This window comes from Neoarius graeffei, chromosome 7 (assembly GCF_027579695.1).
Source record: "Neoarius graeffei isolate fNeoGra1 chromosome 7, fNeoGra1.pri, whole genome shotgun sequence".
NCBI classification, from domain to species: domain Eukaryota; kingdom Metazoa; phylum Chordata; class Actinopteri; order Siluriformes; family Ariidae; genus Neoarius; species Neoarius graeffei.
This window is the reverse complement of record NC_083575.1, coordinates 99,405,258-99,425,178: the sequence shown is the minus strand read 5'-3', so window position 1 is coordinate 99,425,178 and position 19,921 is coordinate 99,405,258. Positions and strand designations below refer to the sequence as shown.

The window sequence follows — 19,921 nt, the reverse complement described above, 5'->3', positions numbered from 1 at the left end:
TTAAATCTAAAACTGTAGCTGAAACAGAGGGACTGATCCAGGGTCAGAGACAGGTGGAGACAGACAGATGGAATGGCTGTAATACTGACTGTGTCTGTAGGGGGCAGCAACACACTACTGCACCCACAAGGAGTGTGTGTTTCTGGTGGAACATTGTACTGCTATTGTGCGTACACACCAGGGGCGATTTCTCAGAGACAAGGGAAGCCGAGCTTCCCCTAAAATTCTCTCCCCAAACTGCGGCGTCTACGACGTTGAATTCTCATTAAAACAATAACTTGCATAACATAATATATGCCCAAGATTGTATTTATGTTCATAAATATCCTGTAACTTATTTGAGTGATGTCTGACGAACTTGCAGTTCGCTACGAGAATCACCTTTGCTGCCAGGCTGTAACCTTTCTTATTTCAATGGGCTCTATGGACTGGCAGCAGTGTTGCCAGATTGGGCGGTTTTAAGTGCATTTTGGCGGGTTTTGAACATATTTTGGGATGGAAAACGTCAGCAGTATCTGGCAACACTGACTGGCAGCCGGGTATCCGTTGCAGTCTACGAGACGGCTCTGAACAGCCAATTTCGGCTAGTTGTTATTGGTTAAAATCAACAAAATCGTCACTTCCAGGGAAGCCGGGCTTCTCTGGGACTAAACGAGACAGTGGGAGGGACAAGAAGCCGGGCTGATAAAGGATTATTGGAGGTGGTGTTTGAAAGACATGAGGAGGGCGGTACTTCGGCGAGGAACACGGAAGTATGATCAGTCAGTCCCTAGCGGATGTCGAGAAAGTGTAGCCGTGTGCCAAAGTGCTGTCCGAATTTCTTTTCATATAAACGTTTCTTCTCATTGATGTCTCTGTACATTACTCTGTAAATAAATGTAAATATTACTCGTTGTGCTCCGTTAACTTTCATCCATTCTATCAGTTTGATCATTTGTGAATTCACTCGTTTATTTCATTTGTAGTTCAATCTGGTTGTAGGCTAGCTTGAGCCTTATTGGGATCTGCGGTGCTAGCTGCTAACAGAAACTGGTGAAGTCTCTGGAAAGCACAACCAGCTGGTATGACAGGGTCACAGACCATTTTCTGGAAAAGGAGCGGAGGGCAGAATTTGTGTATAAATAGTGTTCATGTTCATGAATGTGAAGTGTGTATATTGTTCAGTAATGTTAAGAGAATGGTGGGCTCTGTGTTATAGGTTATACCTGGGTATAATATTCAAGGTTCTGTGTGTTGCATAGCCTACCTGGTTATGAATTTCCAGACTGTGTTGCAGAAGATGTTCAAGGATGTGTTGCACAGCTGGGTGTTGTGTTAAAGTGCTGATGACACGAACATGACTCTATGCAATTTCTTAAATAAACTATACAACATGGTAAACATGTTAGATTTCTGTTATAATTGCGTGAAAAGAAGCTGTTGTTACGCAAATATCCAACTTTTAATTGCACAGCGCAAGAAAACTGGGTCCGTGGCTCGCGGCCATATTGTGACGTCAGCGGGAGAACACGCTGCGGTTCACTGGCTGTTCTACTCTGGTTCTACTCAATGGAAATGGCGCATGAAAACGCCGGTGAACTCTCTAGTGCTAGCTCTTCCTCTTCTGGGAGTCTAGAATTGTGTTGATCTCTTCCGAATAGAATCTATGATAGCCTACCCTCTTTATGCTTTGCCTCTCGTTGCTAGGCGGCAGTTACATGAAAGCCGCAAGTTTTCACAAGCAAATGCATGACTGATATCACGCCGACTTTATGATTACATTTATGATTATCATGTAGAATCTATAGCTCTACGTACCTTTATCTTATGTCGTTTCACAACACATGTTCTGACAGGAGGACTGTCTTTGGATCCGGCATAGCTACTAGTAGACCCCCTCCGGAATACTGGCAGTGTTGCCAGATTGGGAGGAAATCCCGCTCAGTTGGGCGGTTTCAAGTGCATTTTGGTGGGTTTTGAACATATTTTGGGCTGGAAAACTTCAGCAGTATCTGGCAACACATACTGTTGACGTTTTCCAGCCCAAAATATGTTCAAAACCCACCAAAATGCACTTGAAACCGCTCAACTGGGCGGGAAACCTCCCAATCTGGCAACACTGTGTAGGCACTGCTGCTGGTAGTAACACGCGTTTGTGCTGAACTGAACACCCAAGAGATTCTTTTAAGCTGGGAAGGGTGTCAAAACAATCCAAATCGAAGTGTTCAGAGCACAGGACGGATGTTGGTGAGGGCTCCCACTTGTCACGAGTGCGCCTGACTTGCTTCACCCACTTCGCATGCAGCTCGGGATCTCTGGGAAACTTGAATAAACTTACCCCATCCTTGTAGGTTTTGGAGCAAAAGCCGGCAACACAACGCGAAGGCATAATAACTAATATTTATATATATATATATATTTATATATATATATATATATATATATATATATATATATATATATATATATAAAAATACTAATAATGATAAACTGAACACCTGTCGCATCAACAACAAACTGGTAAGTTAGGAGGAAGGTTCTTTCGCTGACGTCATATAGCTCCTCCTCCTCTTTCGTCTCCTGGGTGCTGCAGCCCTGTCAAATTTGCCCAAATAGCCGTGTTTTTTATCATAACTTGTAAAATAGGCACCTTTGTGAATTAATATATGGATCATCGGGAATTACTTATGTTATAAAACATCGCCAAAGATGTCAAAAACGTGTCATCAGCACTTTAAAGACTCTGTGTTGCATATCAGGGTATGATGTTCAAGGCTCTTCATTGAATAGCCAGTGATTTTTGGATGTTTGATATTTTTGATTAAGGATATGAGGCACTAGCCTGGCAAGCCAGACTATAACATGAAATGTACAAGCAAAAATACTTTCTGCCACTAGGTGGGGTTGTCTAGTTCACTATGCTAATGGGGCACACCTTTCTATGCTTTGATATCCGGCCTACAGGTTTTATGATGAATGCGTAAAATGGGCTTCCCCTGTTTTAAAAACCAGCAGCCGCCACTGGTACACACACACACACACACAAGGATTTCTGCTTGCTTTCTGGTTCAGTGCACAGGATTTCTGAGAAGTGAGGTAAAAAAGAAAAGCTGAATTTTACTTCTGTCTCTGCACTTCTCCCTCTCTGTGTCTGTCTGTCTCTGTGAAGGTTTGACAGTATGTAGGTCAGTGGGTTTGACTGTGTGTGAGAGAGAGGAAATGAATTAGTATGCTAATGTGTGCACACAGTCCTGTGAGAACACACACATGCCACAGACAGGGAGTGGTGAAGGTGGGTGATTAAACAGTTCTCATCATGACAAAATACACACACAGGACCCTATCAGTTTCTAATATAAAGACAATATAAATATTGATGAGTTGCATGTTTTTGTTCTTTTTTCTTAACTAGGGGGCGGGGCTAATTTCTAGCAGTAATGGCACTAATCATTTCTAACAATAATTTCAACATATGATTGTTAACTATATTTCAAAACTTTAGTTTTACAGCAGAAGGTAATGAGTTTAAGGCCTCGGAACAAAGCCCTGAAGTCACATAATCACATGCTTCTGTCCTAAATCTCAGTCGTTCTTGTATTCAAATCTGCAGAATGAATGAAAATGTGCAGCACAGCAGGATTTAATAAACACCACTGGGATTTATACGTTTCACCTCGGCCTCAAACAAAAATACTTCATCATCGTGTCTGTTTTTGTTCTGGAAGGTAACCCACTGAGACCTGCGATGCCATTCAGGACATTAAAGAGCTTATCTATTACTCAGTAATTTAATAAATATTTGCTGTAGAGATTATTACAAATCCACTCCACAGTTCAGTGGTGTCTGGATTAAAAACAGATGGCTGAAGTTCCACCTTTTTAATTATTTATTATTTGTATTTCAAGAATGAAACACTTTGTTGGACTGTAAATTGCAGGATTTAAAATTTTTTCTTTTGAATATTTATTGGTTTACTTTTTAGACAATCACTTGTCACACTCCTAAAACTGCAACAATCACATGGTGCAATGTGTGCTGGAAAAAATATCACCACAGCTCAGGGTGGGGGCGTGGCTTATTCCCGCTTCAGCACCTCCAGTAATATTCGTCACAGTAATTGAAGTGCACAGCTTTGATGCTGTTGAGATGTGCATCCAAGTTACGACCCAGAAAAGTATCTGAGAAGATTGAACTTAAATATATATCTGTAGTCCAGAGATTTTTTTTTTTTTTTTAAACAAGAACCATCCTTTGTTTCAGTTTATCCAATCACACACCTTTATGTAAATGAGTTAGCTGAAGGACTCTCCTCAGACCAGAGATGACAGGCCACTGGGTGAGAGATGATAACTTTGGTCTAATTAATAAACTCATGATGTGGTTGGTTGGTTGGTTGGTTGGTTTGTTTTAAAGTTGAAAACAAAACTAGAATGGACAGATAAGTGTGAGTTTATTCTCTCCACATCAAACTCCGAACAGTTCTGTCACCTGTCAACGTGGAACAGTGAAATATAACATACCCAGTCCATATTAGCCATGTTTCCATTAGACAGAGAAAGGGTAAGAGAGAGAGAGCAGTGGTACTTGGGGATTTTTTTTAGAATTAGAAGCCTTTATTTGATGGCTCTGTGTAACGAAGCTGTAGTGCGCCGTTCACATCCTGGCCGGATATCTGGATTCACTGCAAATGGCTGCATCCAGGTAAGGCAATTTTTAGCAATATCATAACATTTAAAATGGATAAATTGTTGTTAGAAAATCTCATCTCGTTATCTGTAGCCACTTTATCCTGTTCTACAGGGTCGCAGGCGAGCTGGAGCCTATCCCAGCTGACTACGGGCGAAAGGCGGGGTTCACCCTGGACAAGTCGCCAGGTCATCACAGGGCTGACACATAGACACAGACAACCATTCACACTCACATTCACACCTACGCTCAATTTAGAGTCACCAGTTAACCTAACCTGCATGTCTTTGGACTGTGGAGGAAACCGGAGCACCCGGAGGAAACCCACGCGGACACGGGGAGAACATGCAAACTCCACACAGAAAGGCCCTCGCCGGCCACGGGGCTCGAACCCAGGACCTTCTTGCTGTGAGGCGACAGCGCTAACCACTACACCACCGTGCTGCCCCCGCCCTCATTATTATTATTACTATTATTATTGCTGCTGTTGTCATCATACACCAATAGAGCGCTGTGTGTGTGTGTTTTACTTATTGCTCAGCACTTTGATAAGTGTGGAAACAGGAAGTGACACGCATGACTTTCAGTTTAGTTCTTTTTTTTCCAACTCCAGTCTCCATATTTAGGTGGCTTTGTCATCTTTCCATAGCATTTTTTCTTTCTAATTTCTTTATTTCTATATTTACACTTGTTTATGTCCCTGCGAGGTCCATTACTTTTTGTTTAATGTGGGATAAAAACATTAGTGGTGTCTCAAATCAGTCCCTTTTTCTGATGTTAGTGCAGTAGATTTCACTGCAGTAGAATTTAGTCAGAATGCATTGATATAGTCTTTCTGAAGTATACTGCAAAGTAATGGCACCTGTTCATGTCTTCCTTCCAAAACAAACATGACTGAGGTGAGGCTAGGTGATTGGTGAAGAAATAAAAATACTCCATTTTGGTGCAGATGATTTAGCACTTTTAGCTGTGGCAAGCAAAAGCACAAACACAGAAAGGTTGCTAACTTGCTGACTATCAAGAATAAAAGACAAACATAAAATACAGGTTTCGTGGTTATCCATGCTCCGGAGTGTAACTGGGCCTGAGCACTATGTAGTGATCAAGTGCTGACTGTAACTGGGTTTGATCATGAGATTTGATCACTAACCATTCTTACTGATGGGAAATGAGCCATGGGTTGTGTAGCTACACTGAAATAAGTTTTTCCCTGTTTTTTTTTGGCTACTGTCACACCACCAAGCAACAAAACAAAAGGTTCATTTCAACGTATGTTTGTGAAACGGAGCAGCAACAAGTGACATCAATCGATTTATTCAATTCTATACAAATTATGTGTGATGCTATAAAGCGACAAATGCAAATGATTGGGCTGAACGATACCCCGGATCAATCCGACAGTGCATGTGGTGCGATGTTTCTTCAGTTTCCTGCTCACAATTTTAGTTCCTACCTGCCATTTTTGTCTGACACAAAAATGGAACAAAAAACTTTGTGTGTTTTATCTAACCCTTTCATATCTCAGCTCTCCTTAAATGGACAGACACAGCCACTTATTCAATTATTATTAAATTATTGTTCAGTGTTGATACTGATATGTGTACGTTAAATGTGCACAAAGCTGTTATAACAGCTCAGAAACACAACTCCTGAACCTCCCCTGAACACCTGGGCGCGTCCACTTGGGCCATCAGAGGTACAACTTTCTATTCCAGAGATGATTTTGAAGGTGTTTAGGGTTGAGAGGAAGAAGGTGGGTTAAAAGTGTTTGTGATAAAATGGCTGGTGTTTATAACTGATGGTGGAGGATCTCCTTCATGCTCTCATCCTGGAATCCTCCAGCTTTTGTGGGGGTTTGGGTTTTCTTTGAGGTTGTTATTACTGAAAAACTTATTTAAGTTTAAATAATATTTGCTTAAACTTTCCCAGAGTTTTCTGATGGTTCTCACAACGTTGTCTGAGGAACGAACGTGACTTCCGCCACGACTCGGCTCCCAGCCGCTCTGACAACACGTAGTCAAGTTCACAGTTTGAGCGGAAGTAAAAGCAAAGCGACACGCCCAGTCGGTGGGTCGCCCAATCAGAGGCCGGCACAGAATCCGTCCCACCAATGAGAGATTGCCGAGGCGGAGTCACGAGTGCTGTTGCTAGGGCTATAGCTTCTACTTTGTTACTATCACTGCCTGGCCAATGAGACGCCAGCTCGTGAGGCATCAAAATTCTCTCACGCGAACCTCACCGGATTGGGCGCGACGCGTCCCTTATTCCCGCCCTCCGTTTCATGTTGTGCTGTGATTCGCCAGTTGAGCTGTCAATCACGCTGAGGTTCACTTGAGGTGCTGTTGATGTGAAGTTGGCGAGTCGCTTCGCTGAGCAGAGCTGCCTGGCCGGAGCGGGGCGTTACCAACTTTTTTGTTTTTCTTTTCTTTTTTTCCGTCTATTTTTCCACACAGATTCGGTTTCGATTTTTGTACTTTGTGAATATTTTCTCAGTTTTTGTACCAGTTGAGTCGGGATGGAACTGAACTCTCTGTTAATCCTGCTGGAGGCTGCAGAATATCTGGAGAGGAGAGACAGAGGTATTTATTCACTGCACTCAGGAATCACACAGCGCACCACTTTAACTCTTTATTCTCCTCATCAGCCGCCTTTACCTTGATTTATTCATCTCACTTGATTGACTCGCCTCGACAGTCCACCCTGCCTGTGGGGTTACAGCCACAAACTCCTCGTGAACAGCAGCGTTTCATTTTATAAACTCATTTGAGCGGCTGAGGGTGATGAGGGTGTGTTTATTTTAGAACTGATCATCAAGTGAAGCAAACTGCACCCAGAATCACACACCTCAGGCCCGAACTCCCGACAGCCTCTGCTGGGCATCCCTCGGCCTTCCTGCTGGATTGGCATGAGACACTACAATCTTCTGACTGTCCTCAACCCTAGTGCACTATGGAGTGAGTAGGGTTGAGGGTGCAGTGCACTATGGAGTGAGTAGGGTTGAGGGTGCAGTGCACTATGGAGTGAGTAGGGTTGAGGGTGCAGTGCACTATGGAGTGAGTAGGGTTGAGGGTGCAGTGCACTATGGAGTGAGTAGGTTTTGGGGTGCAGTGCACTATGGAGTGAGTAGGGTTGAGGGTGCAGTGCACTATGGAGTGAGTAGGTTTTGGGGTGCAGTGCACTATGGAGTGAGTAGGTTTTGGGGTGCAGTGCATTATGGAGTGAGTAGGTTTTGGGGTGCAGTGCACTATGGAGTGAGTAGGGTTTGGGGTGCAGTGCACTATGCAGTGAGTAGGGTTGAGGGTGCAGTGCACTATGGAGTGAGTAGGGTGTGGGGTGCAGTGCACTATGGAGTGAGTAGGGTTGAGGGTGCAGTGCACTATGGAGTGAGTAGGGTGTGGGGTGCAGTGCACTATGGAGTGAGTAGGGTTAAGGGTGCAGTGCACTATGGAGTGAGTAGGGTTAAGGGCGCAGTGCACTATGGAGTGAGTAGGGTTTAGGGTGCAGTGCACTATGGAGTGAGTAGAGTTGAGGGTGCAGTGCACTATGGAGTGAGTAGGGTGTGGGGTGCAGTGCACTATGGAGTGAGTAGGGTTGAGGGTGCAGTGCACTATGGAGTGAGTAGGGTTAAGGGCGCAGTGCACTATGGAGTGAGTAGGGTTGAGGGCGCAGTGCACTATGGAGTGAGTAGGGTTGAGGGCGCAGTGCACTATGGAGTGAGTAGGGTTTAGGGTGCAGTGCACTATGGAGTGAGTAGGGTTGAGGGTGCAGTGCACTATGGAGTGAGTAGGGTTTGGGGTGCAGTGCACTATGGAGTGAGTAGGGTTGAGGGTGCAGTGCACTATGGAGTGAGTAGGGTTGAGGGTGCAGTGCACTATGGAGTGAGTAGGGTTGAGGGTGCAGTGCACTATGGAGTGAGTAGGGTTGAGGGTGCAGTGCACTATGGAGTGAGTAGGGTTGAGGGTGCAGTGCACTATGGAGTGAGTAGGGTTGAGGGTGCAGTGCACTATGGAGTGAGTAGGGTTGAGGGTGCAGTACACTATGGAGTGAGTAGGGTTGAGGGTGCAGTGCACTATGGAGTGAGTAGGGTTGAGGGTGCAGTGCACTATGGAGTGAGTAGGGTTAAGGGTGCAGTGCACTATGGAGTGAGTAGGGTTGAGGGTGCAGTGCACTATGGAGTGAGTAGGGTTGAGGGTGCAGTGCACTATGGAGTGAGTAGGGTTGAGGGTGCAGTGCACTATGGAGTGAGTAGGGTTGAGGGTGCAGTGCACTATGGAGTGAGTAGGGTTGAGGGTGCAGTACACTATGGAGTGAGTAGGGTTGAGGGTGCAGTGCACTATGGAGTGAGTAGGGTTGAGGGTGCAGTGCACTATGGAGTGAGTAGGGTTAAGGGTGCAGTGCACTATATATGGACCGTTTCACGGATACCGCCATTTTGGATTTGGCGCGGTGCACTCTGGGACCATTTGGGGACAAACGAGCGCCTGAAGCAGGCAGCATGGCAAACTCTTGTGTGGTCTGAGAGCATCTTTAGGTCAGTCTGGTTGATCAACCGCAGCCACAAAGAATGCCACTTCAGTTTTTTTCCATGATCTTTGATAACTAATCTGAAAAGAAATAAAAACATAAATTTCAATATCTTGGCTCAGTTATGTGCCACATGTGAAAAAAGATAGGATTATGGGCACACCTGTGTTTACCTGTACTTCCAGGTAAGTGTGTTATCTATAGGGGTGTTCACACAGCAACTTTTACTCCGGTGTAGCGCCGGGGCTGCCCCGGTAGCACGTTCACATGGTACAAAGTTATAGCGGTGCAGCCCCTGAAAGCTGCTTAAACCGGTGCAAATCTAACCCTGCTCGGGAGGTGGTTTAAGAAATTTACTCCGGAGTAAACGCTAGTTTGCGGGGCAGCACCGATATAAAATGGGACGTCTGAACGCTACAGGGGTAGACTCGCTACGCGTGAGGAGAGTTGATTACATACGGGCATTGCATAATTTGCATCCTGGTATTTTGCGCTTCCAAAATGGTGAATATCAACAACAACAGAACTGCGTGTCTTCCAGTGTTGCCAGATTGGGCGGTTTTAAGTGCATTTTGGTGGATTTGAACATATTTTGGGCTGGAAAACGTCAGCAGTATCTGGCAACACTGGTGTCTTCATCCACGTTGTTTTCCTGGCGCTTGGTGATGCCATGACAACCGGGAAAAGGAAGTGCATTTTCACACATGCGCATATTTCATTTCTGCATTATTACTATTGTATAGCACGGTCGCAAAAACTGCCGTGTGACCGCAAGTGGGGCTGCACCGGCGCTAACACGCTTCTCTCTAGTAAGCAGGTTTGTGACGTGTGAACGCTCCACAAAATTTACACCGGTGTAAGATATATCGCAACAAAATACATCGGTGCAGCATCGATGCAAATATGTGCCGTGGGAACACCCCTTATGTCTTGATTTAGATCAGATATATAGTTCTACAGTCTAATAAGATTAATAAGTTTAAGATTGATAATAACTTATACATTCACTTATTGTTAAACTATTTTTCAACAAATGAAACAAGCCTAGGTCCATATATTTAAATTGCCATTTTGAACCGAACTCCTGAGGCCTGATGTAGATTCTAAACTAAGCAACCTTTATCCGAAAATTTCAACTAAAGGGTAAACCATGGTAATGTCATGTTTATAAAGTCCCCTCTGAAACATCAATAATAATGCCATTATAATACCATTATGGCTATAGTCTACACATAGTATAGTACTATTCTATTCATAATATCGCTCGCCTGTCCTTACACCGTCGATCAGTGTTGCATTTATAAACTGCACATCGATCAGCACCACCCATTTCACTCTAGGAGTAAAACACACACTGGCAGGACAAATGAGTACGAGGCTTTGATGATTTAATTACTAACACAACGTCTATAACAAGTTCGCGTAGGCTGACATTTCACATGGGATGCTTTGTTTGTTCCCAAATGGTCCCAGAGTGCACCACACCAAATCCAAAATGGCGGTATCCGTGAAACGGCTGATAGAGATGCTGACCTCTTCTGCTCCTCGGACCTTCCTGATCCATCCTGGTGCCCTGTGTCTGGTTGGAGTCTCATTGCATTGCTCCTGTGGAGGGCATCCCCATGTGGACAGTTGGGGGCCGCACCTGGAGGACGCTCTGGACTCTTCCATTGGTGCTTTGTGGCTGGGGACTGCAGTTGATTTGCTGACTTCGGGACGACGGTTGTCGTGAACGGTTTTGCGCTCGGGTTTCCGTCAGTGGGGGGTTTATAACAGACTTCATGTTAAAACTGTTAATGTTATAGTCATGCTGTCTGTTGTTGCCCAAATGAGGATGGGTTCCCTTTTGAGTCTGGTTTCGTCTGAGGGAGTTTTTCCTTGCCACCGTCGCCACAGGCTTCATCATTGGGGATAGATTAGGGATAAAATTAGCTCATGTTTTAAGTCGTTCAAATTCTGTAAAGCTGCTTTGCGACAATGTTTATTGTTAAAAGCGCTGTACAAATAAACTTGACTTGACTATGTAGTGAGTAGGGTTTAGGGTGCAGTGCACTATGGAGTGAGTAGGGTTTAGGGTGCAGTGCACTATGGAGTGAGTAGGGTTGAGGGTGCAGTGCACTATGGAGTGAGTAGGGTTTAGGGTGCAGTGCACTATGGAGTGAGTAAGGTTTAGGGTGCAGTGCACCATGGAGTGAGTAGGGTTGAGGGTGCAGTGCACTATGGAGTGAGTAGGGTTGAGGGTGCAGTGCACTATGGAGTGAGTAGGGTTGAGGGTGCAGTGCACTATGGAGTGAGTAGGGTTGAGGGCGCAGTGCACTATGGAGTGAGCAGGGTTGAGGGTGCAGTGCACTATGGAGTGAGTACCGTAGGGTTGAGGGTGCAGTGCACTATGGAGTGAGTAGGGTTTAGGGTGCAGTGCACTATGGAGTGAGTAGGGTTTAGGGTGCAGTGCACTATGGAGTGAGTAGGGTTAAGGGCGCAGTGCACTATGGAGTGAGTAGGGTTGAGGGCGCAGTGCACTATGGAGTGAGTAGGGTTTAGGGTGCAGTGCACTATGGAGTGAGTAGGGTTGAGGGTGCAGTGCACTATGGAGTGAGTAGGGTTTAGGGTGCAGTGCACTATGGAGTGAGTAGGGTTTAGGGTGCAGTGCACTATGGAGTGAGTAGGGTTAAGGGCGCAGTGCACTATGGAGTGAGTAGGGTTGAGGGCGCAGTGCACTATGGAGTGAGTAGGGTTTAGGGTGCAGTGCACTATGGAGTGAGTAGGGTTGAGGGCGCAGTGCACTATGGAGTGAGTAGGGTTGAGGGTGCAGTGCACTATGGAGTGAGTAGGGTTTAGGGTGCAGTGCACTATGGAGTGAGCAGGGTTGAGGGTGCAGTGCACTATGGAGTGAGTAGGGTTTAGGGTGCAGTGCATTGTGGGATATTGTCCTCGTTACTCTGTCCAGAATGGTGAAACTAGTGCCCTAAATAGTGAGAGTGGTGTGATTTAGGACACTGACCCTGATAGCTATAAAATGGTGTAAAACTCACCAAAACTGTGCCCTACATAGTGAGTAAGGTATGATTTGGAACACAGCCTGTGACCTGATATTAAGGGCCCCAGAGTGCCAGGACTTCGTTCCTCCAGGCGCCTGCGCAGTGTAAACTCTCGCCTGCTGTAAGCGCATTCACTGCGACTGTAAATCAGCGCTCAGGCCACAGAATGCTGCAAGTTTCTCATTCAAAGGTTAAAACGTTTCTTAATAAACCACCACAGTGAAAACACACACACACCGGTTCTTTTATATTTCCCATGTAACTGTTTTTCTGACTGTGTGTGTGTGTGTGTGTGTGTGTGTGTGAGAAAGTGTGTATGTGCAGCTGTAATGAGACGACTGGGCTTGTGCGTCCCACTGCAGCGTCTCAGGCGATGGAGCTCCACATCACGCAGCTCATCTCCACTCACACACTCGACCTCCCTTGCACAGGCACATTGAACCCTGCGTCACCTAAACCAGCCGCTCGCTGGGTTGGGCGTCTTCACGATTCGCACACTTTCACCAGTGTTAAGAACGTTTTATACCAGAAGCATCACGACTCTGAGCTTTCAGTTCTGTGCTTTTCTGCCCTGCTTTATTACATCTAACGTTCCATAAATCTTATAAACCTGTGTTCGGGCTGTTTATGATCACAGCACGTTGGAGAATCCAGTGTGCGTTTCACTGTAGAACTTTCACCATGTTTTGGAGTTTAACTGAACAGAGTGAAACATCGCAGACGCGCACTGCGACATGTAGCATGAGGAATCTGCATTCTGGACGCTTTCTCGTTCAAAGACATGACCAAAATAGTCGCATTCTGTTTCCCTCAATCAGGTTTATATGAACAGAACTACAGGTCAAAAGACCGACTGCGCTGACCTCTCAAACGACCTCCAGATAAAAAACTGTAGCTTTTCAATTCTGTAAAGGTGTGTGTGTGTGTGTGTGTGTGTGTGTGTGTGCAGAGGCTGAGCACGGTTATGCATCAGTGTTGCCCTACAGCTCTGACTTCAACAGGAAGAAAAAAACACAGTTACTCTCACGCAGACCAAGCAACAACAATAACAACAACAACAGGTACATCATCATCATCATCATCATCCTCCTTCACTCCTACACTGATCTTTTTCTTTACTCTGATATTTTCTCTAATTTTGTGTTTATTTTTCAGATCGTCGCACAATGAGCTGGAGAAACACAGGTGAGAGAGAGTTGTTCCTGCTCCGTTACTCTCTTCTTATTCCACAGTGTTGGCTTTATTTATTCAAAAGGAGCAGAAGTAGTGGGCGGGGCTAGAGGCCAGGCTTTCTGCTCACTGGATAAATCCATCTGCATCGTAAACTAGCATGAGGAAAAAACATGTAGTACTAATACCCACTCCCCGGCCTCTTTAATAGGAACTCGTTGTTGGTTCTAAGATCCCTGTTCTTGGCTGCAGGAGTGGAACCCAATGTGTTCTTCTGCTGTTGCATGCTGAGATGCTTTTCTGCTCACCACGGTTGTAAAGAGTGATTATATGAGTTACTATATCCTTCCTGGCAAAAAAGCTCGACCCAATCTGTCCATTCCCCTCTGACCCTCTCTTATCAACACGGCGTTTGTTTCCACCCACAGAACTGTCGCTCACTCACTCAGTGTTTTTTGTTTTCTGCACCATTCTGTGTAAACTCTAGAGACTGTTGTGTGTGAAAACTCCAGGAGATCAGCAGCTTCTGAAATACTCAAACCAGTCCATCTGGATCAAACCAACACCCAGACCACAGTGAGAGAAAGTCACACTTTGAGATCACAATGTTTCCCGTTCTGATGTTTGAACATTGTGAACATTAACTGAAGCTCCTGATTTGTATCTGTGGGATTTGATGCGTCGTGCTGCTGGCGAGGGATCGGCTGGTTACAGAACTGCAGGTGGGTGTAGGGGTGTTCCTAATAAAGTGGCCAGTGAGTGTATATGTGAGACACCAAAATATCGCTCTCTGTAACAATCCACCAATTTCATCATCATGATCATAAGGAACCTGCACATTTTCTAGAATGCGTCAGAATTAAACGTCCACTCTGTTAATCTCACAAGTGAGGAGACGGTGTTTAGTCATTCTGTTGATAAAAAAGGACAGAATGACGAGGTTCATCATCTGCACTTCAGAAGGAGGTTCAACACCTGCGCTGTCAAACAGATGCATAAACACGACCACACTCCTCTCATTTGATTGGCTAAACACAGTGTCAGTGTGACAGGTCAGCTCATTTGCATAAAGCTCATGCAGACAGAGAAGCGCTTACAGTAAAGTTCATATGAGCTACAGGAGGACATGGTGTACACGGGTGTAGTGCAAGCGTATACGCACACGTTGTTCCTCACACAGCTGCAGCTCAGGCGCGCTCCAGCACACTGTGAAACATCCCTCCACTGAGGAGGAGGGTCCCTATGTAGGGCACAACATCACCCTCGTGATAAGAGAGGATCCTGAATGGGACGTGTGTGTGTGGAAATGTTTTTACCGGCAGTGAGACCACACACTTCCGAAAAACACCTCAGCTTCTTTGAAGTGCCAACACAGGAAGCTGCAGCAGAAGCGTTGTCAGTCATTGTGATGTCACTGCCTGTTGTTGTTGATAGCGAAGCAAAAGTCCTTGTTTACCAACATCTTTAGAATGAGTTATAACAGCATGGCCGTTTTCAGGCTACAGCTTCCTGTTTTCTGATGAATGATATTAAAACTGAAAAATGAAACCACCAGGCTACAGCGCTAACGTCGCTAACCAGTAGTGGAAGCCTATAGCCACCAGTTTAGTGTAATTTATCACCTGGATGGGGTCCTTAAGGATGCTTCTGTCAGGAGAGGAAGCTCCGCCCACCTCACCTGTGATGTAACTATTACTGGAGCACATACACACTGACTCGCACATAAAACAAGCAGTGCACTCAGAGAGAGAGAGAGAGCGTTTTAAAGTGATTAATTCACTAAAACTGCTGACGTGTGTGAGTGTTAAACACATGATATAGATATGAATCACAGCTGTGTGTGTGTGTGTGTGTGTGTGTGTGTGTGCGCAGTCAGCAGGGAATTCCCAGCACATGGCTTGTATTTATCAGTCAGTATTTTTTAATGCTATGCTTCCTTCTTGCTGACTCTGCCCCCTGAGCTTTCTCTTAAACCTGCATTTTTCTCCATAATGTGTCTGCGTACAGGAGGTAATGGAAGAGGCGTGGCCACGGACCAGTCCTCTTACAGAAAAGCTATTTATACCTCTGTTTATTTTGTTCTTAAGGGTAGTTCAGTGTTTATTAAAGGAACACCAGGCTGCTGTAATTTGCATAATACGGGTTTGTTTAGACCACACCATCTGATTGGCCGGATCAGCGATCACTGTCCGCGGAACAGATTGCAAATATACTGAAATGAAAAGAATTCAGCACACTGCAGGAAGTGGGCTTTAATGGCGTCTGATGTCGAGATTAGGGATGCGAAAACTAAAAAAACTCTTGACCGACCACCGAGCCTCATTAGCCGGTTAAAGTCGGTTAACCTATGAGTTTAAACAGGGATGCAAACGGCGGATGCGCCTTTTTCACGGCTCGTGCAGAGCCGATTTTTTTTTTTTTTAGGGGGGGCGTTGGAGTGTCTGAATAATTTCATCAGAGTAAATTCTGTATTAAAATTACTACATAAGCAAATGCCGTTACAGTCCGTGAAAAAGTCGGCATCTGCGCCTTTAGTTTGTGTGGAGAGATCTGATCTGCAGTAACATGCATTGATGGCTACAGACCGAAACATACTTTCAGAATGCACTGGCCAAGGCAGGACTAAACTCCATGTGCCTTCTAATAATAATTAAAAAAAACAGAATAGTAATTTGTAAGCTAAAAAGCCTGTGTCTACACTTTTCTCTCGCCGAGTGGCAGCTGTGTTCAACTGGGGCGGGACATGACTGAGTGGGTGTTTCTGATTTGTCAGCTGTCGTCCTTACACCCATGGCACGCCTCAAGCGTTTACAACACAGAATTCCAGGTTCTCCGCTCCAAAATCGGCAGCTTCAAAACTATTGATTTTTTTTTTTTTCACCGACAACCAAAAAAAAATTAACCGGTTGACGTTGATTCGGTCAACCACCGGTCACACAGTCATCGGTTAACATCCCTAGTCGAGATTTTTGTTCGTGATGAAGAATTATATCATGAGCGTATTCTATCAGTTGCTCCATTTATCACCTGCTGGCGGAACAACAGAGACGCTCATTTTTTAATCTTTCAGTTCAATTACACACAACCATTTCATTTTAGAACACCGATTCATTTGGTGGGCCGGATTAGAACCTTTATTGATAACCAATCAGAGCTTCTGTGAGCTCATGTTGTAGTCTTGGCCAGTTTCCACCCACCAGGGAGGGTGAAGGCTATCGTATGCTTCCTCCGAGCCATGTGAAGCCATGTTTTTCATGCAGCAAGCGTCAGGGGACATCCTGACACCCTCAGAGGAAAGTGCTGTCTGCCCACTTCCACATGCATGAGCTCACAGCTGCCTATAAGCTAGCGTTACTGTAATTGACAAGGGAGTGAGAGTATGCCACCCCGCCAACCCTGAGAGCACAGGCCAGTTTTACTCTCTCAGGCTCCTGGTCACGGCATCATTGGGATTTGAACTCATAACTCTGATGATGATGGGGCAAATACTTTTTTGTTGCACCACTTGAGGCAGCAGTTTGAGCAGCGTTTTGAAAAGATGCAGTCAGCTGGCTCAGAGGAAGAACATGTTAGCATTCCTGTGGTGGAAGAAAAAGAGCCCTGTTTGGGCCGGTCCTGGCCCTCACACTGAACGATTGAGGGAGTGAACCACCAAGAGTCATCCAGTGCTCAATCCTGGACTAGCCTGAGTGATGCCCCTGCTGTTGGAGTGGTTCGAGACAGTTGAGTGGGTGATAAGTGGGCGGAGCCAAGCGGCGACTCGACAGCGCTGACGGCAGAGTAAAGCAGATGGCTTATGTACACATACAGAAGATTTAAAGAGCAGCTCCACCTTACAGTCAGAGAGATCAGCCTCTGTGTGTCTGTAGGTGTGTGAGGGTCGGCCAGCTCTATGTAAAACGGTGTGTCTTTCTACACTCTCAACAACTTCAAATGTTTCCTTCCCGCTTCCTCTGGCTTGTTGCCAACTACTTCATGTGGCTTCAGGTTGAGCCCCAAAACACACACACACACACACACACACACACACACACACACACACACACAGAGTACACACATACACACACACACACACACACACAGAGTACACACACACACACACACAGAGTGCACACACAGAGTGCACACACACACACAGAGTACACACACACACAGAGTACACACACACACAGAGTACACACACACACACAGAGAGTACACACAAGGTCCACAGATTCTGACTTCTGTGTATCAGCCTTCAGTGCCTGTGTTTGTATAGACAGCCTATAATGTGTGTGTGTGTGTGTGTGTGTGTGTGTGTGCAGACGTGCTAAGTTGCGTCTCTATTTGGAGCAGTTGAAGCAGCTCGTGCCTTTAGGACCTGACAGCACACGACACACGACACTGAGTCTGCTGAAACGGGCCAGGATGCACATCAAGGTACACACACACACACACACACACACACACACACACACACACCTGCGGAATTCAAACAGATCCCAACAGTCCACTGTATTAACCTTTATTCCCATTAATACCCCTTCACCACCAAGGCAGTTCGAGGGCTGGTTCCAAGCCGGTGCTTATTCTTAAACCGGTTCTTCACGTTTCAGCAGCTAAAGATCCAGCACTCACCAAGGACAACGGGTTTGAGAGCAGCACCAACACTTTGCTGGTCTAGAACCAAAACCTAAACCTTTTGTAATTCATTTATGATTACATTTTTGATTTACCGAGAAAGAAGAGAAACACAGCTTGCTTTTAAATTCTGAGTCTGTGATTTCTGAGAATAAAACCAGAAATGCCCTTTTCATTTCTGTTATTGAGATGAAAACAGAGAGACCAAATGACCATCAATGTCCTTTTAATAATCAGTTAAATGGGAATGAAAAAAATCTCTATTAGAAAGCTGATTGGACTTGAGAGCCCCATGCTGTCATGGTAACATTGACAGTAACCCGTGACGTACACACTGATTCAGATTGTCTACAGTGTGAAAGCTCTGTGCTCGTGTGGTCGGCTGTCTGTCTGATCATTCCAGCACATCACAGCACCTTTCAGTGATGCAGTACATTCTGTTCTTTATTATTTATTTCTCGCTCACAGAATGTTCTCATTCCTCAGACTTATTTGCTAAAATGGGTCACCAGATATACTTCAGAGGCCATTAATGTATCTGAGCGGCCTGCCCATGTAAAGTCTATGTGGGGAATGATGTTGTTGTGCCTGGTGTTAGTGTTGCAGGGAAAGTGGAGATGTAATGATGTGGCTGCATGGTAGCTCTCTAGCCCAGTGTTTCAAAGGTTCACCAACTGAACCAGCCCTGTAATAGCACTAGCACCAACCCAGAACTAGCACCTAGTTCATGTTGGTGGATAGGCAGCATAAGGACCTAAAGAAACTGAAGTGACTGTCTGGTGGACCCTCTGGTAGACAGTTTGATGGACATTCTGGTAGAAAGTCTTGTGGAAAGTCTAATGAGAAGTCTGGGAGACAGTTTTGAAGGGCATCCTGATGAATAGTGGTGGGCAGTCTGATGGGCAGTCTAGTGGAAAGTGGTGGGCAGTCTGATGGGCAGTCTTGCCTTGATTGATGATGCCTTGTTGCCCTGATGTATTGATCTTTATTAATCTGAAGGGGATGTTTTGGTGCTCCAACAGTAAAGGATTTTGATTCAGTAGACAAAGTTAAAACATTCAGTATGTAAGAGATAATGTACAGTGGGCAGGTCAGTATCGGGAGATAAACCCAGTGGGCAGGTCAGTATCGGGAGATAAACCCAGTGCATAGGTCAGTATCGGGAGATAAACCCAGTGGGCAGGTCAGTATCGGGCGATAAACCCAGTGGGCAGGTCAGTATCGGGAGATAAACCCAGTGAGCAGGTCAGTATCGGGAGGTAAACCCAGTGCGTAGGTCAGTATCGGGAGGTAAACCCAGTGGGCAGGTCAGTATCGGGGAGATAAACCCAGTGGGCAGGTCAGTATCGGGGAGATAAACCCAGTGGGCAGGTCAGTATCGGGGAGATAAACCCAGTGGGCAGGTCAGTATCAGGAGATAAACCCAGTGGGCAGGTCAGTATCGGGAGGTAAACCCAGTGGGCAGGTCAGTATCGGGAGGTAAACCCAGTGGGCAGGTCAGTATCGGGAGGTAAACCCAGTGGGCAGGTCAGTATCGGGAAGTAAACCCAGTGGGCAGGTCAGTGTCGGGAGATAAACCCAGTGGGCAGGTCAGTGTCGGGAGATAAACCCAGTGCGTAGGTCAGTGTCGGGAGATAAACCCAGTGGGCAGGTCAGTGTCGGGAGATAAACCCAGTGGGCAGGTCAGTGTCGGGAGGTAAACCCAGTGGGCAGGTCAGTATCGGGAGGTAAACCCAGTGGGCAGGTCAGTATCGGGAGGTAAACCCAGTGGGCAGGTCAGTATCGGGAGGTAAACCCAGTGGGCAGGTCAGTATCGGTAGATACACCCAGTGGGCAGGTCAGTATCGGTAGATAAACCCAGTGGGCAGGTCAGTATCTGGAGATAAACCCAGTGGGCAGGTCA

The 19,921-nt window shown here is 45.6% G+C and overlaps 1 protein-coding gene across 1 annotated transcript in view; it reads left to right on the top strand.

The window, feature by feature from the left end:
- The first annotated feature begins 6,970 nt into the window (after positions 1-6,970).
- Positions 6,971-19,921, top strand: part of mxd4 (MAX dimerization protein 4) — a 19,330-nt gene continuing 6,379 nt past the window's right edge. The window contains exons 1-4 of the mRNA XM_060926663.1: positions 6,971-7,245; positions 13,178-13,289; positions 13,384-13,413; positions 17,703-17,817. Of these exons, the coding sequence (XP_060782646.1) occupies positions 7,182-7,245; positions 13,178-13,289; positions 13,384-13,413; positions 17,703-17,817 (321 nt within the window). The 5' untranslated portion in view covers positions 6,971-7,181. The remainder of the gene's footprint in view (positions 7,246-13,177; positions 13,290-13,383; positions 13,414-17,702; positions 17,818-19,921) is intronic.